This window comes from Prinia subflava, chromosome 12, assembly GCF_021018805.1.
Source record: "Prinia subflava isolate CZ2003 ecotype Zambia chromosome 12, Cam_Psub_1.2, whole genome shotgun sequence".
Classification (NCBI taxonomy): domain Eukaryota; kingdom Metazoa; phylum Chordata; class Aves; order Passeriformes; family Cisticolidae; genus Prinia; species Prinia subflava.
Window position 1 is genome coordinate 2894262 of NC_086258.1, and position 26143 is coordinate 2920404.

A 26143-nucleotide genomic window follows, 5' to 3' on the forward strand; every position below is an offset into this window, starting at 1 on the left:
TTCCATTTCCTTGAGCAGAAATGTAGCAAAATGAAATCAAGAACTTTCTAAAATATCTCTTCCAACATCTCTTAGAAATGAAAGACTGGCTCCAACTGAGGTGCTGCCTCCTCCAGAGCTCAGACAGGATCAGGACACTCACCAGTGCCAGCATTGATGGTAGCAGGAGCACTTTCCCTGTCGTTCCTCACTGCTGTCACTCCAATGCCATATTCAGTTCCAGGCCTCAGGCCTATGAGATGAGGAGAAGAAATATGAGTTCCTGTCCATGGGATATGCCTGCAGGCATTTGTTGGAATAAGGAAGGATGAATGGATGCAAAGTAAGAGATCTGCTTTCCTCTACACAGAGAAGTGAGGTTTCTGTTGACTCTCCAGCTGACAAGCTGCAGACTGGCACCAGTGAATTCTGCCCCCAGCACACGGAAATGCCTTTTGAACTCGGGATATGAAACCATTTCCACAAAGCTGCTTAGGGATGCACGTGGAAATGGTTACATACCTTCAGCTGGCTGGTTATCCATCGGCAGGTGTGTAAATCCATTTCACATGGCTTTTAATTCAATTTGGTCTACTCAAACTCATACAGTCATGGAATAGTTTGAGTTGGAATGGACATCAAAGATCATCCTATTCCGCCCCCTGCCATAGGCAGGGTCACCTCCACCTTCCCAGGCTGCTCCCAGCCCTGTCCAGCCTGGTCTTGGACATTTCCAGGGATCCAGGGGCAACCACAGCTTCTCTGGGCACCCTGTGCCAGAGCCTGCCCACCCTCACAGGGAACAATTCCTTCCTAACAACTTATTTCAAATTCATAACCTCTTGTCCCAAAAAAAATGTGCTCGAGATCACTCAAAATTTGTTTGTACCTCTAATGTACAGTGACCAAAAGGACATTTTTCCTCCATGTCCTGTGCCCTGGCGTGACAAAAACCAAGGTGACATTAGTGACAGTCTCTTCATTCCCCTACCTGTGAGTGTAGCCCTGGTTGTGGCCTGGCTGCCCTTGGGCACTGTGATCTCCATGTGGTCCCCACCAGAGATGGGGGCAAACTTAATTCGGTAATTATCGACGTTGGCGTGGCTGTTCTTCCACTCCAGGGTGATGCTGTTGTCAGTCTGGGACACCCGCTTCAGGTTCCTTGGAGCATCCAGGTCTGGAATCAACCAGGCCATAAATAAATAATTAGGAATATTTCTCTTCTGACAGCAGTCTCTTGTGACAGTGCTTTTTAGAAGGTGAAATGACCCGTAAAGTTTCCTCTCACATGATCCTGTTATGTCTTAACTACAAAAACCAGAGTTCTTCCAGCATGAAAAGCAGAGTTCACCAGCTTCAGTTCAAGAAATTTAACCTGTCTCCTGAGACAAAAATAACATTTTCAGTTCTAATAATTAGTTTTTATTACAAAATCTGTTTGTGGAAAACCGTATTTGAATGAAAATACTGCTTTCCTTTAGAAATACTTCAGCTTTCAAAAGGATAAAAGAGCAAAGAACTGGTCATCTCTAGAATTTCTGTTAAGTAGCATTTTGCATTCATGGCTGGAAGGAACTCTAAGTTGCAAAAAAAAGTGAATATTATAGGGAAATTCAATGAGCTTTCATGTTTTACACCTACAGTAACCTCAAATCCTGTTCCAAAATAACAACTGTATTTTAGGATGAAAAGGGATGTAATTTGCAGCTCTCTTAATGCATCAAGCCTTGATAACCTGCTAAAGGGCCCACACTTTCCAAAAACATGCCCAGAATCACCGAGGAGCACAGTAAATTTAAAAAAGAATGGCAGGAAATATTTGCTGAACTGAAGAAGAAAAAAAACAGTTCTCTGCTTCTAAACTAATTAGGCAAAGAGAAAGAAAATGGAATAGGGACTATGGAAGATGTTTAGCTCATCAGGCAGACAAATGATCCAGAGGAATTTGCTTTTTGAAGTGGGGATTTAGGGTAAGCGACACAATAACCCAATTCCTAATTTTAAAATGCATTTAGATTCTTGTTGGGGTTCTAAATATTTTGGTGAGCCAACAAAGCATAAAAGGCACAGGAAATTATGCTCTACTTTCCTGTACCTCTAAAACTGGGCTGATTTTGTGTTGACCAGTAACTTCCAACCCCAGCAACATGACACAAACAGACCAGGAGGACGGGAGGTCCCTGTGGCACCTTCCCAGCCCCTCACCTGTGACAAAGACTTCCTTCACAGGGTCGCTTTCCATGTCCCCTCGGCGGGAGACGAGCGTCACCTCGTACTCCGTGTGTGGCCTCAGGTTGCCAATGGAATATTGGTTCTCATCTTCAGAGAGGCCAATGCTTGTCCTGTCCCCTGGAGTGTCCTTGGGGCCATAAATGAGCTCCACACTTTCAACTTCAGCCAAGGGTTTGGACCACGTGATGAGAGCCGTGGTGTCCGTGACGTCTTTGGCCTCCACCTGGCTGGGGGCATCAAGCTCTGTTACCAAGCAAAAGAGAGGGGCAAAGGGGCTTTAAAAAGAAATATTGCCAAGGAAAACACCCATATTCTTAAGCCTTTAATGGGTGATTAAGAACAAAGTTAAAATTAGCATCCTCATTTACTCTCTTCCTTTGGTTCCTAGAGACTACAAATGGAATCAATCCATCAGAGGCAAATCCATCAAAACTCCATCAAATCAGAAACTGCCAAAAGAAAGACAAGGGACCCTAAGAGCTTCCCACCTTCACACACCCTTCATGAAAATATCACCGAGTTGAAAACAATTCTAGTGAGAAATTTTAGTTCCTGCTGAGGTACATCTTGCAAAAGGAATAAAAGTGCAAACTCCCCACTGCCTTCTAGCTGGACATAAATTTCTTTTCTGCTTCAAATAGGTAATGTGGAGAGGAATTACTTTTTTCCTCATGTATTCATTAATAACTCCATATTTCCTTTCCCCCCCATCAACTCACAGCGTAGAATCTCACTTTATCTTGTTTAAAAACCCCCGAACAGCAGATGTTTTGTTGGTGGCCACTAAATACAGGTTGTGCTTACTCGTGGTGATGACTTTGGACAGTCCTGGTCCTCTGGTGTTGTTCTTCACTATATGGATGGACACATTGTACTGCTGTCCAGGTGCCAAACCTGGCTGCATGTAGGATGTCTCTGGCCTTTTCAAGCTGCTGGTTATGTCACCATTATCATCCTTTTTCTGGAACACATGGGACAATCAGTGAGTACAAACATAAAAATCCAGGATTTTTCACTCTATACGTTAAACTGTTTCCTCACCATATTATGGAAGACCAGCTCCCAGCCATCAAAAGAAAAGTTCAGAGGGTCCCACTCCACCTGGACGGACGTTTCCCGAACAGATTTGAATCTCAGACCTTCTGGAGCAGGCAGATCTGTGGCAGAATAAAGGGATATTCTGACATGAGTGGCAAATTCCCATACATAGGGCACTGGGGTGGGACATCTTTCCACCTCTAGAAATATCTACCAGGTGGGGATCTGCAGCTGAGGTGGTTAAACTCTCATGGTTAAACTCTCCTCAGATCCAGTTACTGTGTGTCGTGGTTGGGGGGGGAGGTGAATTCCTCCAGGGGGATGTGGGCAGTCCAATCAGTGATCAGCTTTTCTGCTGGCACCTGGGTTGGTCACTCGGAGGTTTGGACATGCCTCTGAGGACACAAAGAGTTAAAAGCAAGAGTCTGAGGGGCTCGGCCTCTTTTTCGGATCCCGGGTTTCAGCAGCGAGACGTCTCCAGTCTCCTTCCCCTGCCCGGCCACGAGGCTGGGTGGGGGAGGGGAAACACGTGGTCGGCTCAGGTAAGCCGGAGCCCCCGGGGGGGGGGGGGGGGGGAGAAGAGAGGGGACAGAACTGGAACTGAGCTGCCCCGTCCAGGATGGAGGGGTGGAAAACTGTGGAAGTGCCTGCTGTGTGTGCTCACCCCCTCCTCCCCCCCAAACTCCGAGAGAAGGTGCTCAGCCACGTGGGGGTTGCCGAGCCTGGGAGTGCCTTGCCTGCAGCACCCTGCTGAGAAGAAACTGTTAACCCTTGCTTGGCAGAAAGAAACTTTTCTTAGACATTGATTCTCATGACTGGTGGTTTTCGGAGAGAGGGAAGCGGCCTGGGACCGAGATGATAAAGCACGATTGGAAAGAACTCGATGGAAGAATGAGAGGAGTAGCCTTGGAGCTGGACTTTTCTTGCATAATGTCAGCCATGGACTGAACTTGAGTCTCTTTTAAACATAAACTGCATTTTTGGGTGGATGCAGCTGCCCCTTGCTTTTGCTACAGTGACTGGCACTTGAAGAGTTGGAGCGAGCAGAGAAAAAAGAGGGGGAGGGTGAGGTGGTGCCCTCTGCCCTCAGGGCAGACCTGCTCCTGGAACCCCGGCCCCTGGGTGAAAAGGGGAGAGCTCGGCATGCAGCATCCTTAAAAAGCCCTGTATGTAGTTTTGGCCTATGAGACAGCGGTGAGAGCGCTGGACATAGGAAAAAGAGTGTCACCTTAGCAGACTTCTCCAGGTGGTGCCACGGGTGACATGGAAACACATAAGGGGTGGACCCGTGTTTTCTGAGGAACAGTCTGTGGTGCGAGAGAGACTCCTCTCTCCCTTGCTGAATTGAAGATTAGTTTGTTTTTGAGTGGTGATTGTTTGATCTAAAACCCAGGGGTTGGTCTGTGAAGAGTGATGGGTGGGGAGGTAGAAACTGGGAGAAGAAATGTTCTAAGAAGTTTTTATTTCTGTCTCTGTGTGTGTTTAAGAGTATTTCTGTCCCTGTTCTTATGTAATTAATAAAGTTTTGGTGGGTTTTTTTGTTTTCAAGATTTAAGCCTGCTCTGCTCTGTTCCTGATCACATCCCACAGGAGTTGTTAGAGAAAAAACATATATTCATGGGTGCACTAACATCTGGCCAGTGCTAACCCATGACACTGTGGCTTTGGAGAGACTTTCCTGAGCTGGTTTAGATGTCACCTTACAACAAAATGAATTTTACCCTCAAAATCTCTTTTTTGTGCCCTCTTGGAAGAAGCCTGGTGTTGACTTTGGAAGTCAGGACTGCTGAATCCTGCCCCAGCTCTCCAGAAATGAGCTCAGTGGCAGAGGTCAAAGAGCATCTTTTGATATTGGGATGTTTAGATATGACAGTGATGTGCACAAAATTAAAAGGAAGATGAACAACAAAAGGACAGACAGGCAGATAAAAGGTAAGATGTAGTAAAACACAGCAAAGGTGCAAACCAAATATAACCTCCATTTTAGCCAAAATGGTTTGAATTCAAGTGATTTCATATTGCTCTTTTACATGCTGCTACATTTTAACTTTTTTCTCAGGAAGAATTGCCAGAATTTTTAAAATGAACATTATATAAAGAAATGTACATTATAATAAAGAAATGTGCATTTTAATAAAGAAGCCAAGGTTCTTAATTTACAAAGACTTCATACTGGGAGACATTGATGGCAGAAGAGCTTGTGAACTGTGCTTTTAACACAGTCCATGGTATTGGAAAAAAGTAGAAAATGGAAGTGAAGAAGGCTGTTTTTTCCAGGCCAACACTTGAATTGAAAGTAGAAAATACAAAAGAAATAATATCCCACAAAAAGAAATGTAAATCAATGCGTCTGAACTGAAAATAGAACATGCAGAATAAATGCCTTCCAAAAAAAGGATGCAAATCAACACATACGAAGTGAAAATAGAAAACACAAAATAAGCAATGCCCCAAAAAGTCATGCAAATGGAGTAGACAAAAGGATGAATACAGGGAATATTAAGACTCACATGTGGCTACCCTGGCGCTGACTGGAATACTCTTCTTGTTTTTAAGGATTGCAAAGACACGGATGAAGTACTCCACGCCCGGCTCCAGCTCATGGATGGTGGCAGCTGTGTGGTTTCCTGGCACGGTGAACTGCATGTCCAAGCCCCCACTGCTGGTGGGCACGTAGGTGATGAGGTACTCGTTGACGAGGTTCTCGTGCTTCCACTCCAGATTGACAGTTTTATCCGTCACGTTGGTCACAGTCAGCTCAGTTGGAGGAGACACTGGGAATGGGGTGGGAAAAAAAAAAAAAAAGCCAAGCCAAAGTTATAAAAAGTTCTCAAGGCTGAGGAAATAATGATTTGCCCAGTTTCGTATTTTCCCAGGAGCGGTTCCTAAGGCTCATCTCGCATGCAGGGAATGGGGAAGGCATGTCCTACAAATTAGCTGCTGAGGAAAGGAATGCTCAGCTGATGGAGACTACAGACATTTCCAGAAGCCATGGGCCAATTTCTGCTCTCACACTTGCACACAACCTCTGGCTGACTGCATTCCAACTGCTCCTCTCATGGCTGCAGCACAAGACTGCTATAGCTGGGTCCCGAGGGATTCGGATGTTTAATTCAACTGCCAGTGATTGTAGAGCTAGAAGTTCTGGAATTTGCACAGATTTTCCAAAGTAAAATAAAACATTATTATTTGAGTAAATACTTGCAACAGATCTGCTTGTGCAAGATCACAAAGTGGGGCTTAGGCACCTTCCAGAAGGAGGAGATGAAAGATGGGAATTTCTTTTAATGGGTATCCATTGTCTTTTATAATGTTCCCAACCCCAAAGTACTCTTTGATTACTCTACCAAAATTTTGTTTCACAGTTTCTCCCCTGGGATCTACTAAAGAAAACTACCTCATTTATGGTGTATTGCCTGTCATTAGCAGGCTGCCAAAATTTTCTATCAATTTCCATAGAGTCAGTGGTCCTGGGAAACCAAGCATATGACTTTATAGCTAAGTTTCCACTCCAGCTGATCCCACGATTTTCCTCTTAAGCTTCTATGAGATAGATAGATATATACACACACATATGTGTAGTAAGAAGACTCTGGAACATTTCTCTTTCCTCCTTAGCTAGAACAGCTTATTTCAGACTTTTTTCCTAGCATCAAGAGGCACTCTGAGAAACTGAACGGTCATGGTGACAAATCCCAGCCAGTGCTGGCTATGGCACCAGTGACATTGTGGTGGGAGCAGAAATGGAGCTGACAAAGGCACTATAACACCATCAGCAGCCAACTTGTCTTGGTGACCACGAAAAGTCACCACAAACTCCTACACTACTTAGCCCTGATATTTCAGATGTTGGTGTTGTCACACCTCTGGTCCCGCTGTTTGGACTATGCTGGAAAAGCAGCAACAGGGCCCAGCTCTATGGAAAAGCTCCACGGAGTGTTGGATGGCCCAAGGGGAAGCACTTCAGAGGCACCCTGCACCTACCATCGGAGCAGTCGTCCCCGACGTAGCCATCGTCGCAGACACAGCGCCCGTCCACGCAGCGCCCTGCGTTGTTGCAGTCGTTGGGGCAGGAGCGCTCCCGGCAGTCCTCACCCACGAAGCCCTGGTGGCACACGCAGCGCCCGTCGACGCAGCGCCCGCGCCCGTGGCAGTCGTTGGGGCAGGCCAGCTCTCCACAGTCATCCCCCATGAAGCCGTTGTCGCACTCGCAGCGCCCCTCCACGCAGCGCCCGCGGTTGTGGCAGTCATGGGGGCACCGCAGCTCGGCGCAGTCCTCGCCTGTGTACCCCTCGTGGCACACACACTGCCCATTGACGCACAGCCCTTGGCCGTGGCAGTCGTTGGGGCACCGCAGCTCCCCGCAGTCGTCCCCGGTGAAGCCCTCGTGGCACACGCACTGCCCATTGACGCACAGCCCGCGGTTGTGGCAGTCACTGGGGCAGCGCAGCTCCCCGCAGTCCTCCCCGATGAACCCCTCGTGGCACACGCACTGCCCGTTCTCGCAGCGCCCGCGGCCGAGGCAGTCGTTGGGGCACCGCAGCTCCCCGCAGTCCTCGCCCAGGTACCCCTCGTGGCACACGCAGCGCCCGCCCACGCAGCGCCCCCGGTTGTGGCAGTCGCTGGGGCACCTCCTCTCGCTGCAGTCGTCGCCCACAAAGCCCTGGTGGCACACGCACAGCCCGTTCTCGCAGCGCCCGTTGCCGTGGCAGTCATTGGGGCAGGCCAGCTCCCCGCAGTCCTCGCCGGTGAAGCCCTCCTCGCAGAAGCAGGTGCCGTTCACGCAGCGCCCGCGGTCGAAGCAGTCGTTGGGGCAGATGAGCTCGCTGCAGTCCTCGCCGGTGTAGCCCTCGTCGCACACGCACTCGCTGTCCACGCAGCGCCCGCGGCCGTGGCAGTTGTGGGGGCACAGGGACATGCTGCAGTCGTCGCCCGCAAAGCCCTCGTGGCACAGGCACCGCCCGCCCACGCAGCGCCCGTGGGCGCCGCAGCCCTGGGCGCAGAGCTCCTGCCCGCAGTCGGGGCCCGTGTAGCCCTCGAAGCACACGCACAGCCCGTCCACGCACTTGCCCTGGTCGTTGCAGTCGGAGGGGCACGAGGCCTGGCTGCAGTTGGGGCCCTTCCAGCCGGGCTCGCAGACGCAGCCGCAGATCTCCATGCTGTAGTTGCCGTGCCCGCTGCAGTAGGGTGTGGTGTCCAGGCGGCCTGTACCAACGATCCCAAAAACTCATCACTGCCATGGCACTAGGATGCCTTAGGCCAGCGTGGCACATATGACCCAAAAGGACTCTGATTTTCCAAGTTCTCTACGGAACATCGGTTTTTAAAACTTTTATGTGAGAATCTCTCTTTCTTTCTGCAGTTAGATTTACTTTACCGGGAAAGCTTTAATTCGCTCTAATGCCAGGGAAGAGCCCCTGCCAACGACTTGGTAATTGAGCATGCTGAATTCCTCCTCCTTTCCCAAAATCCTCTTCCACTGACTGAGCAGCTTTCCTGACTGCTTCATTAGGGCATGCACCATGGCAGCTCATTCATCCATTCACCCCAGAACACAAAAAGTCAGGCAGCACATTGTGTCATTGCTGTATCAGCAACTCGGGAGGCTGCTCTGAGCTCAGAGGGACACATTGCTCTGAAGAAGACTTGTGCTTCTTCTCTTGTATGACCAACCCCTTCCCTCAATTTAAAAATCAATCAGACAGACACATTTTCCCCTCTTCTATAACTATTTGTGCTTGTCTGTTGCCTTATGTCCTGCTGTATTTTTATTGGTCTCTACTAAAGAAAACTTGGAAGCAAAAATGGTTACATTGGCAGCTTCCTCAAGGGGACAAAAAGTGGAGCCAAGAGCTTGGACTGTGTGAGTTTTAATCTTAACTCAGACACAGATTATCACCATGCCCAAGTGCTGTCCTTGCTCAATTCCACAGCTACAAAGAGCCCCAAGGCTGACTCCTGACCCACAGATCCATAAAGCCGTGGAACTGTGAATAAATGTACTTTGCACGCTGGCCAAACACATTCCCAGTTTTGATTACATTTCAAATTTAACAGGTTGACTTGTGCTCATTCTTGAAGCAGACTGGAGTATCACTCTAAACAACGTCTACAGCCAGCACAAGAATTTCCCCCAAGAGCGGCTCCCCAGCCTGCCTTACCTTCTACAGCCTGGGAATTAGGACAGCATCCAGCCCCGCTGGCACACTGCTCCCGCAGGGAGGAGACCAGCCCCTCCAGCTCCTCTAGTCTGCTCAGCAGATCCTTAATGTCTGGGGCAGCTGCGCAGCCACAAGCCCGGCGGGGGATGTTAATCCTGTGAGTGAAGACAATCTGGTTCCCCTCGTTCACCGTGTGCTCCTCGTAATTCTTGACGGGCTCAATTTCCGCCTTCAGGTCGGAGTCGCCGCTCGCCGAGTCCAGGTCCACGGAGCAGAGGGAGCCAACGGGCAGCTTAATGTTGTAGACATGGTTGAAAACCACAGGCTGGTTATCCTCTGGCAAGGTCACGTTCAGCCCAGTCTCCCTTTTCTGCTGGATAATTCTCTTGATGAGTCCCCCAGTGACATGCTGGGACAGCAAAGCGAGGATGGCACAGGTCAAGACCTGGCTGGGGAGTCCCATTGTGGTGCCCGGTTCCCTTTTGAGGCTGGGAGAGTCTTAGGTCTGCTTGGCCTTTGTAATCTGCAGCAGAAATTGGAGAGCCAAGCCAAACCAAACTGGAGATCCTTTTCTTTCCTGGTGTGTTTGTTCCCTAAAAGAAGAAAGAAAGAAAGTGTGAAAGAAAGAATAAAGTGTGAGGGATTAACAGCTACATCACCCTCCAAAGGTGTGACACTGCTCGTGTGCTCCATCCTCAGAGAATACGACCATCACAGTTCACCCAAGCTTGCTCTGATGTATAATAACAGTGGTTTTCCAGGATCTCAGTGTGATTCTCAAGGAAATGTCACCAGACATGAAGAAAGCTGCTGTTTTTTCCAGGTTAGAGCAAATACAGTGGGTTGTGGAAAGTTTAACTCCCTCAAGCAGAATACTGGGGCAAAGATGCCTGCTGAGTCTCATCTCAACTGAAAACAGAGGTAGATAAAATAAATATGTGTTCTGTTATGATTTAAGCAATGTCAAAATGTGTATTTCCTTCACTCCTCCACTGCTTGAGGGCTGCTCAAGGTTGGACCATGTAAGAAACTCGAGACATTTCAAGAGGTGCATCAACACCACCAAGCTCATTCCATCCCTTTTCTCTAGGTTTTAAATGACTGCAAGATTGCTGTGGAATCTGAACTCCAGGGCTTGTAGCTCCATAAGAAGTTCCACTATATGATAGTTTATCAAGAGCATGAAGATAAATGGAGCTCCCTGCAGGTGGAAGTTTCTGGTGTCAGTGCTTGTATCACAGGGATATTTTAGGATGAAAGTGGTGAGACACAAGAGGAGCAGAGACTCCAACAACAGAGACAGCAATAAAACCACATGTGTAAAAATGCCTATTTAGCAGCCAATATCCCTTTCCATCAGGCAGCATTTCCCACTGATCTTTCCTCAGCTATAACACAGTAACTCATGTACATTTACAAGCACCTGGCTGGGCTCTACAGCTCCTCCTGAAACTCATTCTTTTCAATTAGCTCCAATATTTCCTCTTCCTCCTCAGTCTCTGTGAGTTCCTTTTCAATGGAGTGAGCCAGGGGAGTGGAAAGACATCCATTGACTTCCACACAGGATCAGCCCCTCAGCATGTAGGGTGAGGAGCCAAAGCAGTAATGGACTCCCTGAACAAGCACACCTAATAAATGTCATCTCAGCATTTGTTTTCCTTCCCTCTCCCAGATGAGCTTGGTTTAATGGTTAGATCAGTGACTGTGCTTTCAGTGGTTGCATGCTATGAAATGCCAGTAATGGAGGAAACAGCAATTTATTCTCTAAACGTCATAGTTTTGATGTTAATTTGTTTGTCAGACGAGAGACCAGCCTCTTCCACCCTTCTGATTCCCCCAAAGTGGAGGGATTGTTTTTCCCATGCTATCCCAGCTGCTTTTGTGAGGGAATGACAATAGCACATGAGACACTTCACTGAAGTTTAGTGGGTTTTGTAGGAAATGTTGAGCTCACAAAGGGCAATCTTCAACCCTTTTTACTGGGGAATAAATCAGAAGTAAACAAGCAGCAGGGAAGGCTTTTTCCTTGTTACAGAAAACCATTCAGCTTTAAGGCATTTCTAACACTTACCCCATTTGCTCAAATATTTCTGCTTGCACCAGAAGAAATCACAAGCTTGTTAATAAAGAATAACAGAGACAGACATGGTCCAGGTCTCATTTCTGACTCAATCCCTAAACTGGGTTGCCAGTTCATGAAATGTGTTCAGGGCTGTATTTGAAATGGGATTTTAGTCTTGAGCACTCCCACCTGGGCTTTGCAAAGTGTTTCCCATGTGCTGCTATGCACTTTTTGCCCCAGGACAAGGTCATACAGCTAAAACTGGTGCCTAACCCTCAAGTACTCATTAAAGGGACAGGCTGCTTGACAGATGGATCACCAGTGGAAAATGGAACAAACTGCAGGCAGCTCTGCATCTCATTCTCACTGAATTTTAGTGAAAGTTGAGCATCCATTTCCTTATGGCTTCTGTAAATCCCAACCTACAGGAATACGGGCCTTGCTCAAATGAAGGAAATTGCACTTCTTTCTGTTGACCGGTGTAAGTTGACAAATCACTTAATCATGGTACAAACTGTGATTTCTTTAATATGCCTGGAAAATGAAAAACCTGCTCTGGCAAGAGCCACTGTCACTGTCCCCTTCACTACTGATGAAAGCCACATGAAAAGCAGGACTCTGAGTGGACACTTGCTGCATTAGAGGCAGCCAAACCTCTCAGCTCATAGATGATACTGGAAGAATTAATGTGTCTTGGCTGACATCCTTTTGAGGTTTCTGGAGAAACATCGTGGTGGTCTGGGAGCAGCATTCCATGCCTGCTGTGTGACCCCTGTGCTTTGACACCTCGTGTGATGTCTGAGCTAATTCACCCCCATCAGGTGTTTCCATCCCGTCTGCCAAGGGCCCAGCATGATTAGCTGAGCTCCACTCCTGAATCTGACATCCACAAAACAAGACACCTTCCTCCAGTTGTTGATACATCAGCCATGGTCTTGGCTGGGAGAACAAAGAGGAGATCCTTCCCTCCAACCCCAGTTCCTCAAACATATCCAAACAACAGCTCTGACCACAATCGACCACCCGGGAGCAGGGGAGAAATGAAGCCACAGCCACTGCCAGGCTCTGCTGTCCCTTCATTTTCCCTCTTCTACCCTTCAGAACAGCTCGTGTAGATTGTATTTTAAACCTGCCTCTTGGAGAAATCCTCTTGATATGTTCTTTGCAGACATCAGCTGCTGGATTATTTAGGGACATCTGAAAGTCTTGCAGGAAAGGTTGGCAAAAAATGATCCTTCCCAGCATGAGCTTGGCCTTGCGGTCTGTAAGAGGAGCTGGGTGATGTCTGACATCTCTCGGGGACTTTGAGAGGTTTGTATGACTCAGGGTGTGTCTAATTTTACAAATATTTTGTCTAATAGGGAACACCTCTCATCCTAATGAGCTGTGCCCTCAGGTCCTTCTGCCACCCTGACTACAAAAATCCTGGACACTGTGATGTGGATGATCTGCAAAATGTTCTGCTTGTCATGCAGGACAATAAATTGGGAGCTCGTGTTCTCCCCATCTGGTCACTGGCACCTTCCCACCCGTCTTGGGCAAGAGTTATCTCCTGTTCTCCTGCTCCCTGAGGCACAATCTCAAAATAAATAAGAAAAGGTGTTAAATCTCTATTTAAAAAATAGAGATTAAGAACTGAGAAACAAATCATAGCATCTCTGCAGTACCAGCTGGGACAAAAGGAGATTCAGGTAAGAAGGATTTTCTTATATGAACATTAACTTTAAAAGTTAGAGTTTAACCAAAGAGCAGAAAAGGGCTATTTCTAGAAAACAATCTTTAAAAACCTGATTGTTTTCTGGTGATATACATAATAATATGTGGTGGAGGTAAGATGGACTGTCAATAGCACAAAGGGAAGGGATAATTTTCATTTCCACTGCAGCCCTTTCATCTGAAGATCTGAAGGCATGTCACAGTCTGGCTGTCAAAAGCTGAAAAATGTTATTAAAAAGGGTTATTTCTTTGTTTAGAAGAAACCCTTTCCCCTCGCCCCCTCCCGGCATTAGAACTTTTTCAGGACCTTTCCATTTAATCAGAAATTTGTTTCTTAATAGGAAATTTTCAATCAGTCTTGAAAAAACCCCCAGGAATCCTGACTCCTGGGGAATACTAAGAAAAAGTAATGCAGGAATATTTCCCTTCCCCAAAGCCATATTTGCTGGAAAGCAGCAGGTGTGAGAAACTAAATTAATGTCTGCATACTTTAAAGTCCTGGTGTAGCACTCCAGTCTCTCCTGAATGTTGAGGAGTGGCAGAGTTGTGAGAGGATTTGTGGGTATGTGGGATGATAAATATGCAGATGAGAGCCCTGTGCAATTTTAATCAAAACAGATTGCAGCAAGGAAGGAATGGAGGTGTTAAAACCCATCTCAGCTGTCCTTCCTAACGAAGGCAGAAGGCTGATTAGATTTGCTCAGACACCCTCTACATGTCATGACTTGGAAATTAGACATAAAAATGGCAGGGGGGGAAGGAGAGGGAGCAATTCCTGTCTAAGCAGATACTTCCAACATTTCAGCAGGAGGGGATCAAATATTGTCAGCGCCAAACTGGATTCAAGCACATCTTGTTAAAATGTGGGTAAAATAGCAGTGGGCTGGATTCTGACAGGGAGGAAGAGTCGGCTGGAGAAGAGCCAAAGCTCTCTCTGGGGAACACAACAAGGAGCATTTTGAGGTTTGTAAATTGCTAACCCAAAACCAGTTTTCTGTGATCTGTTAACTGCAGGAACTTCGTGTTTCCAGAGTTCCCACCACGGGGTGATCCTGTGCTCCCTGCAGCGGGGCACTGTGGAGGCACTGACACCACCTTATCACTGCCACCTCTCCTTATCTGCTGCCACAAAGACAAAAGAGCCACAGCAGAGATTTGAGCTGACCTGGACCATTCCCTCTCTGCAGACATGGGGGATTGGGGCCTTTTCTGCAAGGAACACCAGCAGTGCTGCCCCACAGGACTCCTGAACTGAGGCCGTCTGCCAGAGAGCATTTTCACAAGGCAAGGCCTCCAAAGATGCACCCTCCCAAAGCCAGAGGGCTGGGGTGGGTTTGCCAAGAGGACGTCACTCCCCAGGCTCAGGGAATCTCCTCCAGCAGAAGGGGATTAAGTCTGAAATCAATTGAAATTCTCTCAAAGCCAGGGATGGGGAGACACTGGAACTTTGATGTGTTGGGCCAAAACATGAACAGCTCTGACTTCATCACCTTTCACTGCTGTTTCCACACATTCATAACTGCAGAAAGTCACTTTCTTTCCATTCCCAATTCCAACAGGGGGAAGGAATCAGCAGGGACACTCAGTGTAGGTCAAACTACATTAAACTACAGTGGAGAGCAGAAATTCATCACAGTCCTAAGCCATCAGCCCTGAATCTTTACAGCAGAAATGATCAAAGCCAAATTGTCGCCTTTTTCCCCCCCACCTCTTCTTTATTTACAATGTATCCGTCCTACAGAGAGGAATTTTAAGGCAGCTGAATTTAGGGTAATTCATAAATCCACTGTGTGGAAAGAGGTGTGGCAATTGTTTCAACCCCAGTTAGACCCCACAGATATGAGCAGGCCCTGAGGGTGTGAAACTCCAAAGGGAAATTTTCGTAATTCAGGAATTCTCTTTAAAGTCTTAAATCAGCTGCATGAAGAGGTGAAAATAGGATGAGAATTTTCAAAGAGGACAGAAGGAAGCTGGCTGCCTTTTTTTCAGTGGTTTTAACAGATAAAGTGCAGAGTGATAAGCAGGAATCCATCCAGGTTCCAGGTTCCAGCTTGAGGACTTTACTTTTAATTTATACTCAGGCAACTTCACTTCTACCTCCATGGTCAGGTCATAAAAAATAAACATCCTGCAAATGCTCTACAGTTTTCTAGATAAGAAATCCCACATCTGGAAACCCCCACAAAACTATGGATTCACACTCAGTGACCTCCCTTTAATAAACAGCAAAATGTGAAAGCACTGAATAAAAAGCCTTTGCCACCCCACCTATGCCAGATTTTCAGACTAAAGCTCTTCCTTTGAAGGGAGATAAGCATTAACCAAAATGATCTGGCTGTCTGTGGGAGTGCACTGAGGGTGAAAAAGAGGGAAAAAAGCAAGAACGAATCCTCTGGAAAAACTCCATGGAGAAAGGGGCAGAGAGGGAACAACTGGGAAGGAAATTATAAAAGTTGTTTAACTAGAGGAGTTGAAATGTAGGGATACAAGTGACACAAATCCACTTTTTCTGTCACAAAAGGGACTCAGTGATGTCCACAGCCCCACAAGAGGAGCCTCATGGCATCCATGTGTGCTGGAGGAAGGCACCGAGCCTCTTCTCCCAAAGCTTTTGTAATTGGAATGGATAAACAAAGCACACTCCTCCACTCGAAATATGGAAAACTGGGGCATGGAGAGGCTGACACTGAGACTCCCCAGCTCCCCAGGAGCCTCTGCCTTTTTGCTGAGGTATTTTACCCACTGCAAGCCCGAGGACGCTGATGCAGCCCTGCTGAGTCCCACCACAGTGGTTCAAACACCTCCCAGAAGGCATTTATAGCTCTTAAAGCACATAAAAGCACATTTTCCTCTGGATGTGCCTGCCTTTGTGACTTTAATCCTTCTCATTTCAGGGCAAGGCAGCAGTTTGTGTTTGATGTGGGTGAGCAGCCCCAGCCCAGGGCTCTGGATGCCCCTGGAGCCACCTGTGTCCCCTCTGGGGCTGGCAGTGAGCGTTCCAGAGCACTGAAACTCCGTGGGGCTGGGGGCAGGCACAGCCACAACACTCTGAGTGCGGGGATGGGAACTGCTCTCTTAATCCAGAACTGATTCCTGAGCTGTCACAGATCAGAGTTTTCAAGCCCAGGATGCATCCATCATCCATTCCAAGGGCCATGCTCACGCCACTGGAATTAATTGTAAAAACAATGGGAATTTTTGATTGTCTTAAATCCTATGAGAGGTCCTGTGATCACATTTGTACCTCAGACCCTTTCACAGAACTGCAATTAAAACAATTCATGGGTACTTTTTGCCCTGTGCAGTCCCTGAGTTCCTGCATTAAATATCAGCCAAGCCTGAACTCTTCACTCCAGCTCAGTTTTCACCTTTGGCTCTTAGCTGATGTTCCTGTTCTGGGGAAGGTGCAGAGTCTCTGGTTCACAGATCCTGCTGTGCACCATCTTGAAATAAAACAACTTGGATGCATTTTAGCCTCCACCCTTCCTACCTTGGCTGGAAAGCAGCACTGACAGGGCTTTGCCAGGGCTGTTTTGGAAGGAATTTTAATTAATTGCTTTGTGTACAATTTAGAATTGAGCAAAGGCTCATATTTCAAAGCCATCAGCATGACAGTGCCACAAAGGGGAAGGAGAAATAACCTACTGAAGCCAACATCCATAAAAATGTGAAAGAGCTCTGGTAAATTCTGAATGATAAGCATAGAAGGAGACCCATGAGAGACTAAACCTTCTGTTGAACAGTGACTATTTTGAGGTAAATTAGCATGATTATTCCATTATAGACCACTTTTGTTTCAGAAGTTTTGTCCTCTTAGCCATGGAAAATCTCTCCAGGTCTATCCTTGTTCAGGATCTCAGAGAGAGAACAGAACTTTCCAAACTAAACAATGAGTCTGGCTCTTTTTCAAACAGAGTAAAAACTCAGGGATCAGAGGAGGTCTTATTCCAGTATCAGTGACACCCTTGATCAGTGAAATATTGACTATATTGAGCAAATCTCATGAATTAAATGAAAAATTAAATCAGCTGGCAGAGAAACAGCTGGGAGAAAATGACTGCTGAAACCCTGCAACAATTAAACAGAAGTGAAAAACAGATTATGTGACGAGGTGCCTGCAATAACAGGATATGGAACTCAGCACCCAAGAGGTGCCTTCCAGGCTCTGGGTCCTGATTTATGTTCCTTAGGAATTACCTGGCTGATGATGAGAAAAGCAAAGCAATCCTGCCTGAACATACCATTGCTATTGCAATTCCACCAGGAGCAAAGGAGAGGGAGCTCAGGGGAGAGCCAGGAATGTGGAAATGGCACCGAGCTGGGACTTGGGAGAGCTGAGGTCATCCCTCAGTTCTGCCATTTCAGCCCAGCCAGTTCTCACCCTGATTTCTAATAAGTCTAAACAAAGTACAAATAACTAAGCTTCCTAATTCTACATTTCCAGCTGCTCTGGAAAGATCCTTCAGTTTACACCTATGGAAAGGTTTCCTCTGCTCTCAATTTTTCTGCATAAACCCTATGCTCTTCATGCTAGAATGTTTTAATTCTTTTAATGTATCACCTGGATCAGAGGAAGCCCCAAGTGGTTAAATAAGAGGGGCTAAGTGGCTACAACTCTTAATAAGGTTTAATCACAGTCACCCTCTACATAGGTCACATGTGGGGACAAAATTGGTGGTGAAAAGGGCAAAGGAAACCTTTGGAAATGGTACCTGGCTGGAGCAGAGCTGCTCTGACACCACCACCGAGGTGTTTAGGGCAGAACTTACTCTTCAGGCCAATTATTTGTAGAATAAACTCAAACCCTGTGGCTCTGCAACCTCTGTCTCCAACAGGTATCCCAAGCATGGTGAATAATTCACATTTACAGGAGCAGAGCCCAAGGAAGTGGCATCTGTGACATCCCAGCTTGCCTTGGCTCGTGTCAGAGCCTTGCAGCTATTTAAGCTGCTGTTTAAATGAGAAGCATCCAACATGGCATTATGTAATAATTATATATAGGCAGCCAGCCTCGGGAAGAGACCACACTAAAAACAGGAATCCAAAGCTCTTGACTCATTTTTTATACCACCAGATTTAATAAAATTATCCATGTTAAAAATGAGAGAAGGTAATTGCTGAGTGAGTGAGAAGCATGGTGCAGAATTAATCAGAACACACTCGTAATGAGGTGTTTAATCTTTCATGTAATTTGCTGCTAAATGTGCATAATTAGAAACAAATAAATGATACATCTGAGTGTGAGCCACACATGTGCTGCCTTCCAGCATGGTTATGAGCTCCTGACTAGGGATAACGGGGCTGAAACCAGGCCCCCAGCTTGGGATGTGACAGGATATTGCCTCCTAGTTCATTTTACTTCAAGAATTGCAGCAGTCCTTCCTGCATTTCCTCATCCAGCAAAAGTGTGCCAAGGTGGGGAGATGCCCACCACGTCCTCCTCCTCACTACAGGGGCAGCAGGAGCTCAGCACTGACACCCAGGCTGAGATCCCAAAGCTCCTGGCTGGAAACCCACCAGCCTCCCGAGCAGGGGTGACACCCTTGGGTGTTGGTGCTGTTCAGTACTGGGTGCCAAAGGCCTTGAGAGCACCAAGACAACACAGTGGTGTCACTTCCCATCCATCAGGAGGGGATTTGTGTCACCTTTTGGCAGAGGGGGGGGGGGTTTGGGGAGTGCTGTGCATGACCCCAGAGCTGCTCCCGCCTGCCAAGGCCCCCAGCATCCAACAAAACCCAGCACACAAAGGGAGCTGGGAGGGAAAACCAGCCCTGCTCCATTGTTGGGGTCCTGGGCATTCCTCTGGCTGCCCTGAGGGGTCTGGGACCCTGGCAGGGGGGTCTGGGACCCTGGCACAGAGCCCAAAATGACCGTCTTTGATTCTCAGCCCACGGAAAAATTACCAACATTGCATGAAGAATCACAAGCCACAAGAGTGTGATAAATAGTAATTAAGTTTGTAACAGGGTGAAAATGTAGAATTTGGGATTTTTAGAATGGAAGCTGGGAAGCCAAGATGGAGGAATCAGGGCATTGTCCTGTTCTTCTTCCTCTTCTTCTCCAGACTCCATCTTCTGCTGTGACAGGGCACACAGGATTGGTTTAGGTAGCACTGACGTGTTTAGAATAGGTATGAATTAATTGGTATAGAATTGTAAATAATACAATAATACAAATACGGTATAGAAGGTGGTTGGGTCAGAGAACTGGTAGAAAAAGGTCTGGGACCTCCTGACCTGGGGGGAGCCTGCTCATGCCCTGCTCTGCAGTGGGACTCTGATCAGGGCAGAGAGAGAACAGAGAGATCAGGAAGAATAAACACCCTTGGAAACCCGAGCTTGCACACTCTGTCCTTCTTTTCTGGTGTGGGCACGAGGTTTTTGGGATGAAAAACTCAAAACTCACACACCTCAGGGAAAATCAACCCTGAGACTCCGTGGCTGCATCCCTGTGCCAGGGCTGGCTGCTGCAGCAGGGCAGGGGCCCAAAGACAGTCCAGACAGTCCCATCCAGCAGGGCAGGCTGCTGGGGAGCAGGAAAATCGGGATTTCCATCCGTGTCTAGTCCCAGCCAAGCAGGGGGACAGTGGCAAAGCCCGGCCAAGGGGAGGAGGATAAAGCCCTTCCCTGCAAAGGCTTGTTTGGGGTGTGCTGGAGGCTGAATTCCCGTGCTGGAGTAATCCTGGGGATGAGGTCATGAGCTCCCTGAAGGGGCTGCTTTGTAGCCCGCTAGTTAGCAACGCTTTTTCTCTTATCAAGCATCTGATTAAACTCACAAAAGAAGGGTCTTTAAAATACAGGCTCAGGCAGGATTGAGAAGTGAATAAGTAAATTGAGTTTGGGGATTTCTTTGGTTTTTTGGGTTTTTTTTTTCATTTTGCAAAGGGAAGAGGAATAAGATGGGAAAGGGTGACAAGAAACTGATTCCTTGTTCTGAGGTGACAGAACAAAGATCTTCATCTACTTTCAAGATTCCTACAGAGCCAGACCTGTGGCAGACACCAGTTACACCTGGCAAGTGTCACCTGGGAAGGGCACAATGCAGCACCCATATGAAAAATACATTTATTTTTACATATTTATTTAGCACAAACCATCTCACACCTCTCCCTGCTGGAGTGACCCACCCTCAGCTGTGAAACCCTACACCAGAACTGGGCTTTTGCTCCATTATGGAGGAGGTAAAATAAAATTGGACTCCAGTTTTTATTTGACTTGAAGAAAGGCTTGGCTGATTTGCACTGATCTCTCTGTAAGCACTCAAGGATATTTATAAATGACATCTACTGTACTTACAAGAATGACAGTATTTCAAATCAGTTATTGGGGGCATCAATGGTCCCCTATATTAGAAGAAAATATTTCTCTTTGTTTCTCTCATTTTGTATAATTTCATTCAGTATTTTCCTTCCATTGGATGGAGGGAAATGGATGGATAGATGGATGGATGGATGGATGGATAGATGGATGGATGTCCTCTCCACTGGATGTCAAAAAAAAAAAAGAAGTGTAAAAGTTAAAAGTTGTCTCCATAAAAGAACTGGAGCCAAGTGATGATAAAGTAACAGGTACAACTGCTTGAAAGTTTTTCACAGCACACTGAAAGGTGCCATTTTTCATTTGATTCTGAAGACTCAGCAAGAAGGGAACTAAGTCAGCAGCATTTCAGGAGTTCCTCTCCTTGAGAAAAAAAATTCCCTGACAAATCTTTTTTGTGAATCTTTGAAACCAGTAATGGCTTGCTTTGAACCAAACGGCCTGTTTGAAAGAATAACCACCTCAATCATTTCTTCAAAGGATTCCTGCTCCTTTTTCTAATAAAAGCTGGAGCAGCCTGGCCTTCAATTACCAAGTGAAAATTTATGAAAGTGAACCCACAGTGCTTGTGCTCTCCTGTACCCCAGGACAGAAAAAAGAGAATTAATCTCATGTTCACTCCCACCTCAAAAAGCTCAGAATTGTGCCCATTGGGGAGTAAAACATGTCAGCTCATTTTCAAACACCAAACTGAATTTTCAGGCAGTAAAACACTTCAAAAATCCTGATCCAGGAGCCAGAGGGCTCCTTATGGCTGCCTGCTCTGCCCAATTACCTTCAGCTTGTTACCAAGGACAGGGATTCTCCATTTCCCTGGGCAAATTCTGCTTGTTATCCACCAAAGGATTGTAACTCCGGATAAATAACACTCTCCTGCCCCCCCAGGATGTTTGGCTGGGAGTCAGCTTGGCTCGAGGTGTAAAACAAACAGCTTGGGAGAGTGGGGAAAGGGAAGAGAGCAGAGCTGGGGAGACAGACACTGGGATTTCTCAGCTTTGGGATTTGATGGTGCTGCTCTGGTGTCTTAGACGACTCCACTTCCCCTCTGCCTCCAAAACATGTCAGACCAGCTGGTGGATCTGACCCACGTCGCTGCAGGGATTCACAGCAGCTAAAAATATGTCTGTGTATTATGCTGTGAAAAATCCTGTTTTTATTGGAGGCAAAAAAAGGATAAGAGCATGCAAAAAGGATGCTGCTGAACGAGTTCAAGGGGATAATGCAGCCTGGAGTAGGTTGGCTGAAGTAATGTCTCACTCATTGTTTATGTTGCTCTTTCTTAGAGGTGCAAAGCTCAGGAAATGAAAAAGCTGCATCTATAAAAAGCAAAGGGTTTTTCTTACAAATTAGGTTTATTCCCTTTAGGATGTGAGGAGGTGAAACTCGGAATGCTGAGCTGGAAAAGCCAAACAAATGCTCATTTGGACTAATCTTATTTTTTCAGAATATATTCAGCTAACATTTCCAACAGTGGCACACGTGTGGGTGTGATTTTGATCCTGGTTCTCGTGCAGCATAAGGAAGGGAGGACTTTCCTTCTGGATTTATCCTACAGGGACCTGGGGAAGGTGATGGACAGGGAAGGGGGCACAGAGCTCACCTGTGCTTTACCACAGAGCCCTGTTTGCGGTGCTGTGAGGATGGAACTTTCTGGAGAGGACAAATTCCCCTTTATGGAACCTGGGAATATAAATTGCCAGATTGGCCTACCAGGAGTCTGCTGAATGATGGGGAAATCTAAACTGGAATAAAGATTGAGGTGAACCAATAGGGGAGCCAAGGAATATGTTCACCTTGGACTTAGAGTGCAGTGGAATGGTGAGGTACAAAGCAAGGTGTCATTGCAAAGTGGGGATGAACAGCTCTCCCAATGAATGGATTCCTCAGGCTTGGAAAAACTACATCTCAGCAAAAAAGGCTGAGATAAAACCTTCCTGACTGAGAGTCTGCAATCTCCAAATCTTCTATACCAAGACAAATGGAGCTAAATACAGCTGGACCTATGGAATTGCCACAAAACCTTGTGCTCTCAGCAGGGATTCCAGAAAGCACCCAAAGCCTTGGGCTTGATGGTGTGGCCCCATGGCTAGGACTGAGGACTGAAACTCAGGCATCCTGCTCTGAAAGGATTTCATGAATCATCTGCTGTGCCTTGTTTAACCCCTGGTAGAACCTCACAGGGCAGTGTGTGTCCCTGTGGAATTAAGTGTCCAAGGACCTCCCAGGAAAGGTGCTGTCAAATCCTCATTTCCATCATTAAATATCCTCCTGAGGAGTGCTGTGCAATTGTCAGAAACACACCATTAAAAAGTGAAGGGCTGGAGTGTTATCCCTGCAATGTAGGAGAGAAAAGGAAATGTGCAGAGCTGCCCCAGCCCGGGGCCCAGCACTGCAAGGACCTGGAGCTGCTGCAGAGATCCAGAGGAGGCACAGGGGGATCAGAGGGATGGAGCAGCTCTGCTGGGAGGAAAGGCTGGGAGAGCTGGGATTACTCAGCCTGGAGGGGAGAAAGTTTTGGGTAATTGCAGCTTTCCAGGACCTGAAGGAAACTTTTTACAAGGGCGTGGAGTGCCAGGACAAGGGGGAATGGGTTTAGTCTGCCAGAGGGCAGGGCTGGATGGGAGATTGGGCAGGAATTGTTCCCTTGAGGGTGGGCAGGCCCTGGCACAGGGTGCCCAGAGCAGCTGTGGCTGCCCCTGGATCCCTGGCAGTGCCCAAGGCCAGGCTGGAGCAGCCTGGGACAGTGGGAGGTGTCCCTGCCCATGTAGAAGTGGTAGAATGGGATGAGTTCTGAGGTCCCTTTCAAACCAAGCCATTCTGTCATTCTCTGATTCTCTGAAATCTTTTGCTCTCAAGAAGAAACTCTGACCAGATGTGCAGCACAAATGCACAGACACTGGACTGCCTGACATTCTGGGGTAACAACAGAAGGCTGCAGCCTTACTCTGAAGCCAAGAAGATGTGCCAGGCCAATTACCAGAATGAGAGGATGAATCCATGGAAATAAATTACAAGGTTACCAAAACCCACAGAGAAAGACACCAAAGAATTTGAGAAAACTCTGCAACTGACCCAAAATGCAGGGGTCCAGCTCATTCTCTTACATCAACTGGAGGCCCTCTCCTCTCTAGACATTTGATGGGATCCGAGGGCTCATTCCCACACATGTGCAGGGTCCTGCTGCAGCCTGGTGTGCCACTGTTTGCTGCTGTCACACAACCCCAGTGATTCACCCCTGTGGGATGAAGGCAGGAGAAGCCTTCATCCAGCTCCCACCACAGAAGGAATTTTACACCAGCCACAAGAAACAGCCTGGTTATTTCACAGAGCAGATCATTCAGATGTGTTGTATATAAGCTAAAAAAAAAATAGAAACAGCATTACAAGAGGTAACCATGGGAGAGCTCACACCAAACGCAGCTGGTCCAACTCACAGGGACTGGGATGAGGCACAAGTCACAGGGAGTTCAGTCTGCCCTTGGAGTTTGGATTTTTGTTAAGGTCTCCAACACTTGAGCATCAATTTCTGGAAATGGGAGCTCAGAAAAGAGGAACAAAACAAGCAGGTCAGTGGGGTGCTCCGGAGCTGCATTCAGGCTCCTGGCAGGGGGCACAGCAATCAGCCAAGTGGAGCAATTTGCTACAAACTCGGGAGGGGGAGAGAAAAGCCCTACTAAATACTTTTTTTTCTCCCATCTGCAAAGCAACCTGTGTTCTTGCTGTAGCTGTCAGAGGGGGAAGAAAAAGCCCATGGCAGATACAGCCTGGACAAAAAGTGTGGATTAGAAACAGCCGGGCACAGCAGAGATGGGAAGAGCAATGACAGCAATGGATTCAGAAAGCTGGTGCAGTTCTGAACACAGGAGCAGAGCTGTAGAAACGGGCACGTCCCAGGGACCTGGGGAAAGCAGAACAGATGGGTCACACCCTCCTTTTCTGCCTGTTTCTGCCCGAAGCCCTGTTTGCATTTCCAGCACAGGAGTGACTTTTACCCTTCACTCTCTGAAGACACAAGCAGCACTCGGGGCACTGAATGCGGGCCATGGCAGAGCTGCCACTGACACAGAAGCCTCAATTAGCGCCTTTCCCAATATAAAAAAAACCCCTTTCACAGCAAGAGCAGCTCCTGTGCATAATCTCCCAGCAGAAAGCACTCCTGCCTCTGAAGTACGTCCTGTACCTTTTAATAAAGCCTTTGCTAATAGCAAAAGCATTTGCTCGGGCTCTTGGCTTCTCCCTGCTCGCAGCAAAGACGCGGAGCTGGAAAAGATCGACGGTTTTCTAAACTTGTCTTTGGAAAGTTTCTCTGCCAAGTTACACTTTGTCAGGAGCTCATTATTTTCTGGGTAGACGCTGGAGGCTTCGCTTTGAAATACTTTGAGGGCTTTGCTGGTGCAGTTTCAGACCATGAGGCTCGTGTGCTCGCTCGCATGAATCACCGCAACTCGTGCTCCTTCCACACACAAAGCTCCACTTCATTTCCACGCCCTTCTCCACACTGGTGCTTCCAAAACCACCTATAAATTTTCCATTTCACCAAGTTCTAGGTGGTTTCAGGATGAGATGGGAAGAGCAGGAATTCAAGAACTTTTGAATTTTCTTCCCACTCCTTTCATGCCAAGCAGGAGCTGCTGAGAACAAAGCAGCAGCCAGGCCTGGAGACGGGAACTTGGCTGGTGTAATTTGTCTTACAAATTCATGATTTAGGTATCCAACATCACCTTTTTTACTGATAATGAGAGATAGGAAATAAGCCATTAATACTCTTGATAGATATAATAAAAATAGGTGAAGGAATAGCTAATCTGCTATAAAAAACGGATGCCAAATTAATACATTTACCAAAAATATTGGTGAAATGTGTGCAATAGAAATAAGGATCATTTATAAGAAGCATAAACTACTGACATACTAAACAAATACACAGTGAAAAGGCACTGAGACAGCACTGCTTTGTACAGCACCTCTGAGGAAGCTGTTTTTCAAATTTCTCCTGGAGGTCAGGGACAAGAGATGAGCCAAAATTCTGCTCCACACACCCAGCCCCACACTTTTCCATATTTAAAATCATTTTAGCTGGAGGAATGTCACGTACAGAGGCAAGAGAAGTAGAGTTCTTCTCTTTTAATGGCTCTGCTGTAACCAAGAGCATGAACAATTTACATTTATATTGGTCTGGAATAACAGAAAGTATTTAATTGTAGGGATTGCTGCAGATGATATTGGTCAGCGGGATACTGTCAGAATTCATTTTGAATATTTGCATGTGCTTTATAATTTTACTTTCATTTAACCATATACTTATTCAAGCCCTAAAAATGACTCAGGACTCAGCCATAAAAGCCTGCACTGTTCCTGGGGACCAGAATTATCATTCCTTGCCTCCTGTCATTAGCAGACTTCGGGCATGGTTTTAAAAGGAGCTGAGGAAACAGATGGGTAACCCTTCACCAGGCAGTTCCTTGCTTTTAAACCAATTGTTCGTTTCCCTGGGCAGCTTTTCCTCCCTGCTGGAGCTCCTCTGTCCTTGGTACTAGCACCTCAAACACACAGGAATGTGCACATTTTTGTAACTCACAAGACCACAGAAGGAGTTCCTTGAAATCTGACTTCCAGTAATCGCCCCCGGGCTGCAGATC

The 26143-nt window shown here is 46.9% G+C and overlaps 1 protein-coding gene across 6 annotated transcripts in view; it reads right to left on the reverse strand.

Annotated features, from left to right (window-relative positions):
- The window catches only part of TNC (tenascin C), a 75043-nt gene that overhangs the window by 41064 nt on the left and 7836 nt on the right, over window positions 1–26143 (reverse strand). For all 6 annotated transcript variants that reach the window (XM_063408839.1, XM_063408840.1, XM_063408841.1 and 3 more), the window contains exons 2-9: window positions 9411–10003; window positions 7234–8454; window positions 5760–6023; window positions 3253–3368; window positions 3016–3172; window positions 2185–2454; window positions 971–1156; window positions 143–232 (exon numbers count right to left, since the gene is read on the reverse strand). In XM_063408839.1, coding sequence (XP_063264909.1) covers window positions 143–232; window positions 971–1156; window positions 2185–2454; window positions 3016–3172; window positions 3253–3368; window positions 5760–6023; window positions 7234–8454; window positions 9411–9873 — 2767 coding nt within the window. In that variant the 5' untranslated portion in view covers window positions 9874–10003. The remainder of the gene's footprint in view (window positions 1–142; window positions 233–970; window positions 1157–2184; window positions 2455–3015; window positions 3173–3252; window positions 3369–5759; window positions 6024–7233; window positions 8455–9410; window positions 10004–26143) is intronic.